The 16,059-nt window shown below is 65.4% G+C and overlaps 1 protein-coding gene across 28 annotated transcripts in view; it reads left to right on the top strand.

Annotated features, from left to right (window-relative positions):
* The window catches only part of PLEC (plectin), a 52,769-nt gene extending 36,962 nt beyond the window's left edge, over positions 1 to 15,807 (top strand). For 27 of the 28 annotated variants that reach the window (XM_074316492.2, XM_074316495.2, XM_074316496.2 and 24 more), the window contains 13 exons: positions 491 to 643; positions 731 to 885; positions 970 to 1,096; positions 1,188 to 1,371; positions 1,449 to 1,606; positions 1,684 to 1,862; positions 3,003 to 3,141; positions 3,245 to 3,601; positions 3,682 to 3,765; positions 3,892 to 3,996; positions 4,086 to 4,184; positions 5,046 to 8,426; positions 8,522 to 15,807. In XM_074316492.2, the coding sequence (XP_074172593.2) occupies positions 491 to 643; positions 731 to 885; positions 970 to 1,096; positions 1,188 to 1,371; positions 1,449 to 1,606; positions 1,684 to 1,862; positions 3,003 to 3,141; positions 3,245 to 3,601; positions 3,682 to 3,765; positions 3,892 to 3,996; positions 4,086 to 4,184; positions 5,046 to 8,426; positions 8,522 to 14,722 (11,322 nt within the window). In that variant the 3' untranslated portion in view covers positions 14,723 to 15,807. The remainder of the gene's footprint in view (positions 1 to 490; positions 644 to 730; positions 886 to 969; positions 1,097 to 1,187; positions 1,372 to 1,448; positions 1,607 to 1,683; positions 1,863 to 3,002; positions 3,142 to 3,244; positions 3,602 to 3,681; positions 3,766 to 3,891; positions 3,997 to 4,085; positions 4,185 to 5,045; positions 8,427 to 8,521) is intronic. The other variant, XM_074316501.2, reaches the window with a different exon arrangement.
* Positions 15,808 to 16,059: the final 252 nt, after the last annotated feature.

Raw genomic sequence — 16,059 nt, forward strand, 5'->3', positions numbered from 1 at the left:
GAGCAAGAAGGCTGGAAGCCCTGCTGGCTGGGGGCTCTGGTGCTCAGGAGTGGGGGTCAGTGAAGGCCGTGAGGTCCAGGAAGCCCCCTTAGCAGTGTTGTCTGCTGGAGGTGCAGACAACTTCCAGGTGTACTATTGACCCGCATCCTTGGACAGTCCTTGGTGGGTTTGGCCCCTTGGACGGGCTGAACGGTGGGAGGCAGGTAAACTTGTGCAGTGGGAGGGGGAGAATGGAGGGGAGAGGATGTTGTGGGGCCAGAGTACAACTGGGACCCCTCCCCTAGAGGACACAGTGCGTGACCCAGGGCAGGGGGAGCACATTCAGTCCTGGTCCAGAAGGAAGGAGGGTCCGTGGGCTCTGCTGCAGGCCCAGCCCTGAGGGCCTGTCCTGGCCACGCCTCCTGCTTCCAGTTGCCCCCCACAGACCCTTGCTCAGGCACCTGGTGTCTGGATGCTGGAGGAGGGTTTCTGAGCTACTCCTCCCCTGCAGGATGAGAAGGACCAGCTGAGCGAGTACAGGGGGCACCTGTCAGGCCTGGCCAAGCGGGCCAAAGCCATCGTGCAGCTGAAGCCCCGCACCGCCGTGCACCCCACACGGGGCAGCATCCCGCTGCTGGCTGTGTGCGACTACAAGCAGGTGGAGGTGAGGGCGGCAGGCCCGCAGGGCTTGCGGATGGAGGGTGTGACGGGGGTGGGCGTGGCTACACTCTGACAGCTCCGGCTGCCCCAGGTGACCGTGCACAAGGGTGACAAGTGCCAGATGGTGGGCCCTGCGCAGCCGTTTCATTGGAAGGTGGTCAGCAGCTGCGGCAGCGAGGCCGCCGTGCCCTCCGTGTGCTTCCTCGTGCCCCCGCCCAACCAGGAGGCCCAGGAGGCCGTCAGCAGGTGGGTGGCCCGGGGTGTGGCCACTGGAGTGGGTGGCAGTGGGTGGGTGTCCAGCCGCTTCTGACCTCAGCCTTGACCTGCCAGGCTGGAGGCCCAGCACCAGGCCCTGGTCACGCTGTGGCAGCAGCTGCACGTGGACATGAAGAGCCTGTTGGCGTGGCAGAATTTCAGCCGAGACCTGCAGCTCATCCGCTCCTGGTCCCTGGTCACGGTAGGCCTGCCCCACGGGGCCACATGGGGTGGGGGGGGGCTTCCTGTGGCTGAGCCTGCTCTGCGTGCTCAGTGCCACGTGCTGCCTGCAGTTCCGCACACTGAAGCCGGAGGAGCAGCGCCAGGCCCTGCGTGCCCTGGAGCTGCACTACCAGGCCTTCCTGCGAGACAGCCAGGATGCCAGCAGCTTCGGCCCCGAGGACAGGCTGCAGGCCGAGCGCGAGTACAGCTCCTGTAGTCGTCATTACCAGCAGCTGTTGCAGAGCCTGGAACAGGGTAGGTGCGGGGGAGTGCAGGCGGGCATGGGAGGGAGGGCAGGCGGCAGCACATGAGTGAGCGAGCTGTGTCCCCAGGCGAGCAGGAGGAGTCGCGCTGTCAGCGCTGCATCTCAGAGCTCAAGGACATCCGGCTGCAGCTGGAGGCCTGCGAGACACGCACTGTGCACCGTCTGCGGCTGCCGCTGGACAAGGAACCCGCGCGGGAGTGCGCCCAGCGCATCGCCGAGCAGCAGGTGGGTGCCATCCTGTCCCTGTCCTCGTCCCCCTCCACCTTCGCAGTGTGCTCAGCTTGTCCCCGCTCTCTCCTCAGAAAGCACAGGCTGAGGTGGAAGGGCTGGGCAAGGGGGTTGCCCGGCTCTCTGCCGAGGCCGAGAAGGTCCTGGCCCTGCCTGAACCGTCGCCTGCTGCTCCCACTCTCCGCTCGGAGCTGGAACTGACCCTGGGCAAGCTGGAGCAGGTCCGCAGCCTCTCCGCCATTTACCTGGAGAAGTGAGTGCACCTGTCAGCCTCGACTGTGACCTTGGGAGGGTTCTGAGTAAAGGGAGTCCTGACTACTGTGTGCTGGCAGAGGACAGGCTGATGGGCAGGGGGCTGGGCAGTGAGGTGCGGTCTGTTGAGGGATCTGGCCAGGAGATGGGTGTGGACCAGGGTGGGGGTCACGGACGAAGGGAGAGGGATTCAGTCCTGATGTGCCTTGAAGGTGGGACTTCCTGATGGATGGACATGGGGTGAGAGAGGGATCGAGAGGGCCGGCATGCCTTCCTGAGGTGAGGGACTGTGGGAGTCAGGACTTGGGGGATCCCACCCGTGGGACTCAGGAGCTAGGTGAGTGTCTTTGAGAAAAGTGCAGGAGTGTGGGCAGAGAATAGAGCCCAGGAGGGTGAAGAACACCCACAGGGGACGTGGCATGTAGTTCAGACAAAGGGACTCATGGGGAGTGCCAGTGACCTCAAGGGAGGGGTTCTGGGGGGAGGGCAGAGATGAAGACCTGGGAAGGGGAAGTAGGGGGTGGGACAGTGGCTGAGATGGCAGAGGGGCCCACATGAGGTCTTTCCGGGGGGCTTGCACTTGCCCCATCTCCTAACTTCCCTCCCCCACAGTCCCTCACCAGGGCCCCCTCCTCCCGCCTGCCCCTCCCCCACCCAGCCACAGGGCCCCTTCTATTCTCTGTAGTTCATCTCAGCACACACGCAGTTCAGTCCGAGTCCATTTTCAGAGTGGAGTGAGAAATCCTTCTCCCCGCTCCCATCTTGGACTCGCCCTCCAAGGCGCTGCCTGTTTCCGATGTGTTATCTCAGTCCCTTGCCACGCTGCAGAAACTGCGTCCTTTCTGGACACTCGGTGTCCCCCCACCCAGCCTTGGAAGAGCTGTCCCCAGGCTCCAGTGCAGCTGGCTGGGATCCCCTGCTTCAGGGCCTTGGGGTTTGCTGTTCCCCTGGCCAGCGCAACCTCCTTCCAGGACTCAGGCTGGAGCTGAAGTGTCCATCTGTCCGAGAGGTCCCCTAAACCCTCTCCCTGAGGCCTCTGTTCTTTTCTCTGAAGCCCGTGACCACGAGGGTCAGCCAAACACTGGGGCAGCTGCCTCAAGCCCACCCCCCACCCCAACTCTCATCCTTGCTGTCCCCTCAGGCTCAAGACCATTAGTCTGGTAATCCGCAGCACACAGGGGGCTGAGGATGTGCTCAGAGTCCATGAGGAACAGCTCAAGGAGGCCCAGGCCGTGCCCGCCACACTCCCAGAGCTTGAGGCCACCAAGGCCGCACTCAAGGTACCACTGCCAGGACTCTGCCTCTTGGGAGGGCCAGGGGGCCTTGGGGGCCAGCAGCAGGGACTTGGGCTGAACAAGTACCTGCCCCTCTGGCCCCCAACAGAAACTGCGGGCCCAGGCGGAGGCACAGCAGCCCGTGTTTGACGCCCTACGGGATGAGCTGCGAGGGGCACAGGAAGTGGGTGAGCAGCTGCAGCAGCGGCACGGTGAGCGGGATGTGGAGGTGGAGCGCTGGCGTGAGCGGGTGACCCAGCTGCTGGAGCGCTGGCAGGCCGTGCTGGCCCAGACCGACGTGCGGCAGCGCGAGCTGGAACAGCTGGGCCGCCAGCTGCGTTACTATCGGGAGAGTGCGGACCCGCTGGGCGCCTGGCTGCAGGACGCCAAGCAGCGGCAGGAGAAGATCCAGGCTGTGCCGCTGGCCAACAGCCAGGCTGTGCGGGAGCAGCTGCGGCAGGAGAAGGTGGGCCTGGGCCTGGGCCAGGCTGGGGTGGGGCAGGGGTGGGGGTGTGCCCTGTGGCCACTCACCAACGTCCCCCACAGGCGCTGCTGGAGGAGATCGAGCGTCACAGGGAGAAGGTGGAGGAGTGCCAGAGGTTCGCGAAGCAGTACATCAATGCCATCAAGGTGAGGCCTCTGCCTCCTGCCGCCCTCACAGAGGCTGGGTGGCCCTAAACCCAGGCCCGGCTAGTGAAAGCCTGTGAGCAGGTTCAGGGGCAGGGCGAGGGGTGGCTGACCGGTGTTTCTCTGTAGGACTATGAGCTTCAGCTGGTCACGTATAAGGCACAGCTTGAGCCAGTCGCCTCCCCGGCCAAGAAGCCCAAGGTCCAGTCTGGGTCTGAGAGTGTCATCCAGGAGGTAAGGCCTGGCTGCGGGTGGGGTGGGCTCATGGGCGCTGTGGCTGTGACAGGCCTGACCCTGGCTGTCCTCTCCCTCCCGCCCCCCAGTATGTGGATCTGCGCACACGCTACAGCGAGCTGACCACGCTGACCAGCCAGTACATCAAGTTCATCAGTGAGACTCTTCGACGCATGGAGGAGGAGGAGGTACGGCACTGGGGGTGCAGAGGGCCGTTCTGTGGCCCAGACACAGCCCTGGGGAACCCGTCAGAGTCCACTCAGCACAGCTCTCCCCACTGCCCTGCTGCCTGATGTTGCCAGCGCCCCCTACCCTGCAGCACTGCCTGCCCCACCTCAGCCCGGTGGAGCACTACTCTGCCTTGGTGGCTGGCGCCTTCTCTTCCTCTGTGCTGGCACCTGCCTCCTATTGGCCGTGTTGCCACTCCACATGGTCACTGCTCTGGAAGAGCTGGGGTGTGAAGTTGTGGGGGTGCCCATCTGTCCTATTCCTCCTGTCTCCTGGGTGGCCTCGCCGTCTGGCCCACCTGCAGCCCCCTCAGTGGTTGGAGCCGCAAGCTTTCGAGTCCCTCTTCTGAGTGGGCTCGGGTGTGCACCGCTCTCCTGGGTCAGGGAGAAGGCCCCGTGGCAGGAGCCAGGCTGGCATGTGTCCATGGTGTTCGGGCAGGGCTGTGCGGTGGGTGTGGCTCATGGGCACTACGAGCCCCCTGCTTTGCGCGATCTCTCTCTCTCTCTCTCTCCCTTCCTCTTCCTCCCTTCCTCTCTCTCCCTGTCCGTCTGTCTCGTCCCCTGTCTATGGCAAGAGGGGAGCATGCCTGGGCCTGCTTCCCTGGGCTGGTGAGCACTACGGAGCCAGGCTGCGCTTCCTGCCCTGAGCACCCTGGCGGGTGCATGCTCTGTCCCTCGGCCGGGCTGTGACCTGTATCCTCCCTCAACCTCCACCGCGCTGTGGGAGTGGATTGTGCTGGTGCCGTGTCATGTGCGCACCTGGTGGCAGCTGCACACTCACCACTGTCTCTGGTTCTCTCCCTCTCTCTGCCACGGCCATAGAGACTGGCTGAGCAGCAGCGGGCAGAGGAGCGGGAGCGCCTGGCCGAGGTGGAGGCTGCGCTGGAGAAGCAGCGGCAGCTGGCGGAGGCACATGCGCAGGCGAAGGCGCAGGCCGAGCGGGAGGCACAGGAGCTGCAGCGCCGCATGCAGGAGGAGGTGGTGCGGCGGGAAGAGGCTGCGGTGGACGCGCAGCAGCAGAAGCGCAGCATCCAGGAGGAGCTGGAGCACCTGCGGCAGAGCTCTGACGCCGAGATCCAGGCCAAGGCCCGGCAGGTGGAGGCAGCGGAACGCAGCCGGCTGCGCATCGAGGAGGAGATCCGCGTGGTGCGTCTGCAGCTGGAGAACACTGAGCGCCAGCGTGGAGGGGCTGAGGACGAGCTGCAGGCCCTGCGTGCGCGTGCTGAGGAGGCCGAGGCACAGAAGCGGCAGGCGCAGGAGGAGGCGGAGCGCTTGCGGCGGCAGGTGAAGGATGAGACCCAGCGCAAGCGGCAGGCGGAGGCGGAGCTGGCCCTGCGTGTGAAGGCCGAGGCCGAGGCCGCCCGCGAGAAGCAGCGGGCCCTACAGGCCCTGGAGGAGCTGCGGCTGCAGGCCGAGGAGGCCGACCGGCGCCTGCGGCAGGCGGAGGTGGAGCGGGCCCGCCAGGTGCAGGTGGCCCTGGAAACGGCACAGCGCAGTGCGGCTGTGGAGCTGCAGAGCAAGCGCGCCTCCTTCGCGGAGAAGACAGCGCAGCTGGAGCGCACGCTGCAGGAAGAGCATGTGACTGTTACGCAGCTGCGGGAGGAGGCGGAGCGGCATGCGCAGCAGCAGGCCCAGGCGGAGCGCGCCCGGGAGGAGGCAGAGCGGGAGCTGGAGCGCTGGCAGCTGAAGGCCAACGAGGCGCTGCGGCTGCGGCTGCAGGCGGAGGAGGTGGCGCAGCAGAAGAGCCTGGCGCAGGCGGAGGCGGAGAAGCAGAAGGAGGAGGCGGAGCGCGAGGCCCGGCGGCGCGGCAAGGCGGAGGAGCAGGCTGTGCGGCAGCGGGAGCTGGCCGAGCAGGAGCTGGAGAAGCAGCGGCAGCTGGCGGAGGGCACCGCGCAGCAGCGCCTGGCGGCCGAGCAGGAGCTGATCCGCCTGCGGGCCGAGACGGAGCAGGGGGAGCAGCAGCGGCAGCTGCTGGAGGAGGAGCTGGCGCGGCTGCAGCGGGAGGCGGCCGCAGCCACGCAGAAGCGCCAGGAGCTGGAGGCTGAGTTGGCCAAGGTGCGGGCTGAGATGGAGGTGCTGCTGGCCAGCAAGGCGCGGGCCGAGGAGGAGTCGCGCTCCACCAGCGAGAAGTCCAAGCAGAGGCTGGAAACCGAGGCCAGTCGGTTCCGCGAGCTGGCCGAGGAGGCTGCCCGCCTGCGCGCCCTGGCCGAGGAGGCCAAGCGGCAGCGGCAGCTGGCGGAGGAGGACGCGGCGCGGCAGCGCGCGGAGGCGGAGCGTGTGCTCGCCGAGAAGCTGGCGGCTATCAGCGAGGCCACGCGGCTCAAGACGGAGGCGGAGATCGCGCTGAAGGAGAAGGAGGCGGAGAACGAGCGCCTGCGGCGGCTGGCGGAGGACGAAGCCTTCCAGCGGCGACGGCTGGAGGAGCAGGCGGCGCAGCACAAGGCCGACATCGAGGAGCGGCTGGCGCAACTGCGCAGGGCGTCGGAGAGCGAGATGGAGCGGCAGCGGGCGCTGGTGGAGGACACGCTGCGGCAGCGGCGGCAAGTGGAGGAGGAGATCCTGGCCCTCAAGGCGAGCTTCGAGAAGGCAGCGGCGGGCAAGGCGGAGCTGGAGCTGGAGCTCGGCCGCATCCGCGGCGACGCGGAGAACACGCTGCGCAGCAAGGAGCAGGCGGAGGTGGAGGCGGCGCGGCAGCGGCAGCTGGCGGCGGAGGAGGAACAGCGGCGCCGGGAGGCGGAGGAGCGCGTGCAGAAGAGCCTGGCGGCGGAAGAGGAGGCCGCGAGGCAGCGCAAGGCGGCGCTGGAGGAGGTGGAGCGGCTCAAGGCCAAGGTGGAGGAGGCGCGGCGCCTACGCGAGCGCGCGGAGCAGGAGTCGGCGCGGCAGCTGCAGCTGGCGCAGGACGCGGCGCAGAAGCGACTGCAGGCGGAGGAGAAGGCGCACGCCTTTGCGGTGCAGCAGAAGGAGCAGGAGTTGCAGCAGACGCTCCAGCAGGAGCAGAGCATGCTGGAGCGGCTGCGCGGAGAGGCGGAGGCGGCGCGGAGCGCAGCGGAGGAAGCGGAGGAGGCGCGGGAGCGCGCCGAGCGGGAGGCTGCGCAATCCCGGCGCCAGGTGGAGGAGGCGGAGCGGCTGAAGCAGGCGGCGGAAGAGCAGGCGCAGGCCCGGGCACAGGCGCAGGCCGCCGCCGAGAAGCTGCGCAAGGAAGCCGAGCAGGAGGCGGCGCGGCGCACGCAGGCGGAGCAGGCGGCCTTGCGGCAGAAGCAGGCGGCCGACGCGGAGATGGAGAAGCACAAGAAGTTCGCGGAGCAGACACTGCGGCAGAAGGCACAGGTGGAGCAGGAGCTGACAACGCTTCGGCTGCAGCTGGAAGAGACGGACCACCAGAAGGGCATCTTGGACGAGGAGCTGCAGCGCCTGAAGGCAGAGGTGACGGAGGCCACCCGGCAGCGCGGCCAGGTGGAGGAGGAGCTGTTCTCCGTGCGCGTGCAGATGGAGGAGCTGGGCAAGCTCAAGGCGCGCATTGAGGCGGAGAACCGCGCGCTCATTCTGCGTGATAAAGACAACACTCAGCGCTTTCTGGAGGAGGAGGCCGAGAAGATGAAGCAGGTGGCGGAGGAGGCAGCGCGGCTGAGTGTGGCGGCCCAGGAGGCCGCCCGCCTGCGGCAGCTAGCAGAGGAAGACCTGGCTCAGCAGCGGGCGCTGGCTGAAAAGATGCTGAAGGAAAAGATGCAGGCGGTGCAGGAGGCCACAAGGCTCAAGGCCGAGGCGCAGCTGCTGCAGCAGCAGAAGGAGCTTGCACAGGAGCAGGCGCGGCGGCTACAGGAGGACAAGGAGCAGATGGCGCAGCAACTGGTGCAGGAGACTCAGGGTTTCCAGCGCACCCTGGAGGCGGAGCGCCAGCGGCAGCTGGAGATGAGCGCAGAGGCTGAGCGCTTGAAGCTGCGCGTGGCCGAGATGAGCCGGGCCCAAGCCCGGGCGGAGGAGGATGCCCAGCGCTTCCGTAAGCAGGCTGAGGAGATAGGTGAGAAGCTGCACCGCACTGAGCTCGCCACGCAAGAGAAGGTGACACTAGTGCAGACGCTGGAGATCCAGCGGCAGCAGAGCGACCAAGATGCCGATCGCCTGCGGGAGGCCATTGCTGAGCTGGAGCGGGAGAAGGAGAAGCTCAGGGAGGAGGCCAGGTCACTACAGCTCAAGTCCGAGGAGGTACTGGCCTCACCACTCGCACACAGGTGGGCGGGCAGGCCTGGGTGGGGTGTCCCCAGGGCCCCGATGTCCCTGACCATCCTCCCCTTTCACAGATGCAGACCGTGCAGCAGGAACAGCTGCTACAGGAGACGCAGGCCCTGCAGCAGAGCTTCCTCTCAGAGAAAGACAGCCTGCTGCAGCGGGAACGCTTCATCGAGCAGGAGAAGGCCAAGCTGGAGCGGCTCTTCCAGGATGAGGTGGCCAAGGCTCAGGAGCTGCGTGAGGAGCAGCGGCGGCAGCAGCAGCAGATGGAGCAGGAGAAGCAGCAGCTGCTGGCCAGCATGGAGGAGGCCCGGCGGCAGCAGCGTGAGGCTGAAGAGGGCGTGCGGCGCAAGCAGGAGGAGCTGCAGCGCCTGGAGCAGCAGCGGCAGCAGCAGGAGAAGCTGCTGGCCGAGGAGAACCAGAGGTTGCGCGAGCGGCTACAGCAGCTGGAAGAGGAGCACCGGGCTGCATTGGCACACTCGCAGGTTGTGGCCTCCAAAATCCTACCTAACGGCCGGGATGCACCCGACGGCCCAGCCACAGACGCGGAGCCCGAGCACGCCTTCGATGGTCTGCGGCGGAAGGTGCCAGCCCAGCGGCTGCAAGAGGTAGGCATCCTGAGCATGGAGGAGGTACAGCGCCTGGAGCAGGGCCACACCACAGTGGCCCAGCTCTCGCAGCGGGAGGACGTGCGCCGCTACCTGCAGGGCCGCAGCAGCATCGCAGGGCTGCTACTGGAGCCAACCGGTGAGAAGCTGAGTGTGTATGCCGCCCTGCAGAGGCAGCTTCTGAGCCCAGGCACAGCCCTCATCCTGCTTGAGGCTCAGGCGGCCTCAGGCTTCCTCCTGGATCCCGTGCGGAACCGTCGGCTGACTGTCAATGAGGCCGTGAAGGAGGGCCTGGTGGGCCCCGAGCTGCATCATAAGCTGCTGTCGGCCGAGCGCGCCGTCACTGGCTACAAGGACCCTTACACTGGGGAGCAGATCTCCCTGTTCCAGGCCATGAAAAAGGACCTGATCGTCAGGGACCACGGCATCCGCCTGCTGGAGGCCCAGATCGCCACGGGCGGCATCATCGATCCGGTGCACAGCCACCGCGTGCCCGTGCATGTGGCCTACCAGCGTGGCTATTTTGACGAGGAAATGAACCGTGTGCTGGCGGACCCGAGCGACGACACCAAGGGCTTCTTTGACCCCAACACGCACGAGAACCTCACCTACCTACAGCTGATGGAGCGCTGTGTGGAGGACTCTGAGACTGGCCTGCGCCTCCTGCCACTCACAGACCAGGCCGCTAAGGGTGGTGAGCTAGTCTACACTGACTCAGAGGCCCGGGACGTGTTTGAGAAGGCTACTGTGTCCGCGCCATTTGGCAAGTTCCAGGGCAGGACGGTGACCATCTGGGAGCTCATCAACTCTGAGTATTTCACGGCGGAGCAGCGGCGGGACCTGCTGCGTCAGTTCCGCACAGGCAAGGTGACTGTGGAGAAGATCATCAAAATCGTCATCACTGTGGTTGAGGAACACGAGCAGAAAGGCCAGCTGTGCTTTGAGGGTCTGCGCGCCCTGGTGCCCGCCGCCGAGCTGCTAGACAGCCAGGTCATCAACCGTGACCTCTATCGCCAGCTGCAGAGGGGTGAACGCTCAGTGCAAGAGGTAGCTGAGGTGGACGCTGTGCGACAGGCTCTGCGGGGCACCAACGTCATCGCAGGTGTGTGGCTGGAGGAGGCAGGGCAGAAGCTGAGCATCTACGAAGCCCTGAAAAAAGAATTATTGCAGCCAGAGGTGGCTGTGGCCCTGCTGGAGGCCCAGGCTGGCACCGGGCACATCATTGACCCCGCCACAAGCGCCCGGCTCACCGTAGACGACGCCGTGCGCGCTGGCCTGGTGGGGCCTGAGCTGCACGAGAAGCTGCTGTCGGCTGAGAAGGCTGTGACAGGCTACAAGGACCCGTACTCGGGGCAGAGCGTTTCCCTGTTCCAGGCCCTGAAGAAGGGCCTCATCCCCAAGGAGCAGGGTCTGCGCCTGCTAGATGCCCAACTCTCCACAGGTGGCATTGTGGATCCCAGCAGGAGCCACCGTGTGCCTCTGGATGTTGCTTGTGCCCGGGGTTACCTGGACAAGGAGACCAGCAAAGCTTTGTTGGCACCCAGGGATGACGCCAAGACTTACTACGACCCCAGTACACGGGAGCCTGTCACCTATGGCCAGCTCCAGCAGCAGTGCCGGCCCGACCAGCTGACGGGTCTGAGCCTGCTGCCGCTCTCAGAGAAGGCCGCCCGGGCCCGGCAGGAGGAGATCTACTCTGAGCTCCAGGCCCGTGAGACCTTCCAGAAGACCACGGTCGAGGTGCCTATGGGCAGCTTCCAGGGCAGGACAGTGACCATCTGGGAGCTGATCAGCTCTGAGTACTTCACAGAGGAACAGAGGCTGGAGCTGCTGCGTCAGTTCCGTACAGGCAAGGTCACTGTGGAGAAGATCATTAAGATTGTCATCACCATCGTGGAAGAGGTGGAAACTGTGCGGCGTGAGAAACTCTCCTTCAGTGGCCTCCGTGCCCCGGTGCCGGCCAGTGAACTCTTGGCTGCTGGGGTCCTCAGCAGTGCTCAGTTTGAGCAGCTCAAGGACGGCAAGACATCGGTCAAGGATCTGTCGGAGGTGGACTCTGTGCGGACGCTCCTCCAGGGCACTGGTTGCCTCGCTGGCATCTACTTGGAGGACTCCAAAGAGAAGGTGACCATCTACGAGGCCATGCGGCGTGGCCTGCTCAGGCCCAGCACGGCCGCGCTCCTGCTTGAGGCCCAGGCAGCCACCGGCTTCCTGGTGGACCCTGTGCGGAACCAGCGCCTGTATGTCCACGAGGCCGTGAAAGCGGGCATCGTGGGCCCCGAGCTGCACGAGAAGCTGCTATCGGCTGAGAAGGCCGTCACCGGCTACAAGGACCCGTACTCGGGTAACACCATCTCCCTGTTCCAGGCCATGAAGAAGGGCCTTGTCCTCAGAGACCACGGCATCCGCCTGCTGGAGGCCCAGATCGCCACGGGCGGCATCATCGACCCGGTGCACAGCCACCGCGTGCCCGTGCACGTGGCCTACCAGCGCGGCTACTTTGACGAGGAAATGAACCGCGTCCTGGCAGACCCGAGCGATGACACCAAGGGCTTCTTCGACCCCAACACGCATGAAAACCTAACCTACCGGCAGCTATTGGAGCGCTGTGTGGAGGACCCCGAGACCGGCCTGCGCCTCCTGCCGCTGAAGGGGGCAGAGAAGGTGGAGGTGGTAGAGACCACGCAGGTGTATACGGAGGAGGAGACCCGGAGGGCATTTGAGGAGACGCAGATTGACATCCCGGGCGGCGGCAGCCATGGCGGCTCCACCATGTCCCTGTGGGAGGTGATGCAGTCGGACTTAATCCCCAAGGAGCAGCAGGCACGCCTCATGGCCGACTTCCAGGCTGGCCGGGTGACCAAGGAGCGCATGATCATTATCATCATTGAAATCATCGAGAAGACCGAGATCATCCGCCAGCAGAACTTGGCTTCCTATGACTACGTCCGCCGCCGCCTCACCGCCGAGGACCTATATGAGGCCCGGGTCATCTCCCGCGAGGCCTATAACCTACTCCGGGAGGGCACCAAGAGCCTCCGTGAGGTACTGGAGGCGGAGTCCGCCTGGCGCTACCTGTACGGCTCGGGCTGTGTGGCCGGCGTCTACCTCCCTGGCTCCAGGCAGACACTGACCATCTATCAGGCCCTCAGGAGGGGGCTGCTGAGCGCTGAGGTGGCCCGCTTACTGCTGGAGGCACAAGCAGCCACGGGTTTCCTTCTGGACCCAGTGAAGGGCGAGCGGCTCACCGTGGATGAGGCTGTGCGCAAGGGCCTGGTTGGCCCCGAGCTACACGACCGGCTGCTGTCAGCCGAGCGGGCCGTGACCGGCTACCGCGACCCCTACACGGAGCAGACCATCTCACTATTCCAGGCCATGAAGAAGGACCTGATCCCTGCCGAGGAGGCCTTACGGCTGCTGGATGCCCAGCTGGCCACAGGTGGCATCGTAGACCCACACCTGGGCTTCCACCTTCCACTGGAGGTAGCCTACCAGCGTGGCTACCTCAGTGTGGACACACACGACCAGCTGTCGGAGCCCAGCGAGGTGCGCGCCTACGTGGACCCGTCCACGGACGAGCGCCTGAGCTACACGCAGCTGCTCCGGCGGTGCCGCCAGGACGAGAAGAGCGGCCAGCTGCTGCTGCCGCTCTCAGATGCCCGCAAGCTGACCTTCCGTGGCCTGCGCAAGCAGATCACAGTGGAAGAGCTGGTGCGTTCGCAGGTCATGGATGAGGCCACAGCACGGCAGCTGCAGGAGGGCCTGGCCTCTGTCGAGGAGGTCACCAAGAACCTGCAGAAGTTCTTGGAGGGCACCAGCTGCATCGCCGGGGTGTTTGTCGATGCCACCAAGGAGCGGCTGTCGGTGTACCAGGCCATGAAGAAGGGCATCATCCGGCCCGGCACGGCCTTTGAGCTCCTAGAGGCCCAGGCGGCCACTGGCTACATCATCGACCCCATCAAGGGGCTCAAGCTGACCGTGGAGGAAGCTGTGCGCATGGGCATTGTGGGTCCAGAGTTCAAGGACAAGCTGCTGTCGGCCGAGCGCGCTGTCACCGGCTATAAGGACCCTTACTCTGGGAAGCTCATCTCTCTGTTCCAGGCCATGAAGAAGGGCCTGATCCTCAAGGACCACGGCATCCGCCTGCTGGAGGCCCAGATTGCCACGGGCGGCATCATTGACCCCGAGGAGAGCCACCGGCTGCCCGTGGAGGTGGCCTACAAGCGCGGCCTGTTTGACGAGGAGATGAACGAGATCCTGACCGACCCCTCAGATGACACCAAGGGCTTTTTCGACCCCAACACGGAGGAGAACCTCACCTACCTGCAGCTGATGGAGCGCTGCATCACCGACCCCCAGACGGCCCTCTGCCTCCTGCCATTGAAGGAGAAGAAGCGGGAGCGGAAGACGTCCTCCAAGTCCTCCGTGCGCAAGCGCCGCGTGGTGATCGTGGACCCTGAGACGGGCAAGGAGATGTCGGTGTATGAGGCCTACCGCAAGGGCCTGATTGACCACCAGACGTACCTGGAGTTGTCCGAGCAGGAGTGCGAGTGGGAGGAGATCACCATCTCCTCCTCGGATGGCGTGGTCAAGTCCATGATCATTGACCGCCGCTCCGGCCGCCAGTACGACATTGATGAGGCCATCACCAAGAACCTCATTGACCGCTCGGCGCTGGACCAGTACCGCGCCGGCACGCTCTCCATCACTGAGTTTGCCGACATGCTCTCGGGCAACGCCAGCGGCTTCCGCTCCCGCTCATCCTCCGTGGGGTCCTCCTCCTCCTATCCCATCAGCCCAGCCGTCTCCAGAACCCAGCTGGCCTCCTGGTCCGACCCCACTGAGGAGACGGGCCCCGTGGCCGGCATCCTGGACACAGAGACACTGGAGAAGGTGTCGATCACAGAGGCCATGCACCGGAACCTGGTGGACAACATCACCGGGCAGCGGCTGCTGGAGGCGCAGGCCTGCACCGGGGGCATCATTGACCCCAACACCGGCGAGCGCTTCCCCGTCACCGACGCCGTCAACAAGGGCTTGGTGGACAAGATCATGGTGGACCGCATCAACCTGGCCCAGAAGGCCTTCTGCGGCTTCGAGGACCCACGCACCAAGACCAAGATGTCGGCCGCCCAGGCCCTGAAGAAGGGCTGGCTCTACTACGAGGCAGGCCAGCGCTTCCTGGAGGTGCAGTACCTGACGGGAGGCCTGATCGAGCCCGACACGCCCGGCCGCGTTCCCCTGGACGAGGCCCTGCAGCGCGGCATGGTGGATGCCCGCACCGCCCAGAAGCTGCGTGACGTGGGCGCGTACTCCAAGTACCTCACTTGCCCCAAGACCAAGCTCAAGATCTCCTACAAGGACGCGCTAGACCGCAGCATGGTGGAGGACGGCACGGGGCTGCGGCTGCTGGAGGCTGCTGCCCAGTCCAGCAAGGGCTATTACAGCCCCTACAGCGTCAGCGGCTCTGGCTCGACGACCGGCTCCCGCACCGGCTCGCGCACTGGCTCCCGAGCCGGTTCCCGCCGGGGCAGCTTTGATGCCACCGGCTCCGGCTTCTCCATGACCTTCTCTTCCTCCTCCTACTCCTCCTCGGGCTACGGCCGCCGCTATGCATCAGGGCCCACGTCCTCCGTGGGGGGCCCCGAGTCTGCTGCAGCCTGAAGCCTGCCTGCCCCCCCCACCTGCCCTCCTGCTCTGCATGTGGCCAGGCTCCCCGCCCAGGCGCTGGCTCTTTCTTTGCTGTTTAAAGGTGTCTTCCTCCTAAGCGGTGCCTAAAGTTTAACCAAAAAGACCAGACTAATATATTAATATATACATGCTGTCCAGACAGCTTATGTCTTGGGGGACAGGGTCGATCCAGCCACACTGACCACCTCTCCCCCAGGCCCCTCCTCTCTACCTGCCACTCACCACAGCCAGGTGCCTTGGAGGGTCCAGAGCCAGGCCCCCAACTTAGCCCTCCCATCTTCCCAGGGAGGGGTCTACTTGGTGGAGGTCCCCTGCCCTACAGGCCGGCCACACCCAACGACCAACCAATCCTAGCTGCTTTGGGCGGCCTGTCACTAGCAGGGCTCTCAGGGCCTCCATTTTTCATCTGTTTCCAGAACTGACCTGTTGGCTCAGTGGGCCTTGCCAGGGACGGAGGGGACCTGGGCCAGCCATCTCTTCCAGCCTGCCCAGAGAAGCCCCTCCCCCATGGGAAGGTGAGGGTCCAGTCCGCAGAACCAGCCTGGGCCCAGGTCCTGCACAGCCCCTAACCCCCAACACTCTCCTGAGACCCCAGGCCTCTGGCTTCAGCCTTTTAGCCTCAGCTCCCTAGTAAGTGCCTTCTGTGTCCCCCTCGTACCCCAGGCCCCAAGGACCCAGGCCTGAGGTGGGAGATACACCCTCCTGGTGAATCTCGGGTGTGCTGGTTCTTCTCCCCCATGGACTCCGTGGCCCATTGAGCCTGGGGTGCTGCCTGCCTGTCTCTCCAGGGAGCTCAGCCCTTCATTGGTCCCAGGGACACTGGCTGGATGGTCTGTGCCAACCCAGGCAGCCCAGCCCAGTCCCTGCCCCACCGAGCCCCCAGTCTTGGTGACTTTCACCCCTGCCTCTACCCTCTGACTGTGCTTTGCATGTTCCACTAACCTGGGCAGGTGGTGGGTGGAGGCGCCAGGCTTCCGGCTGCCTCCGTGAGGGCAGAACACTAACCTGACCATGGGCGGGCCTGTGGTGCCCGCCCCAATAAAAGCAATTCCACCCTCCTGTGGGTCCTGCGTCACTCTTTTGTCCTGGGGTCAAGTGTGCGTTGAGGTACGGTGGATGCTACAGCCCCGGGCTCGGAGTTTGGCTGCTGTGTCCTGGCCCAGGGCAGAGGAGCTGGGCCTCAGCGAAGACATTGGCCTGAGGCCACATGTCTCAGGCCAGAGAAACCCAGGTGAGCAGGCCTGAGCAGAGGCCAGGCGGAGGCTGGACCAGCTGCTGGCCATTCCCCGCCCTGCTGTCAGTTCAGGTGA

The sequence above is a fragment of the Rhinolophus sinicus genome, chromosome 6, assembly GCF_057876585.1.
Source record: "Rhinolophus sinicus isolate RSI-liver-muscle chromosome 6, RSI-T2T, whole genome shotgun sequence".
Taxonomy (NCBI): Eukaryota; Metazoa; Chordata; class Mammalia; order Chiroptera; family Rhinolophidae; genus Rhinolophus; species Rhinolophus sinicus.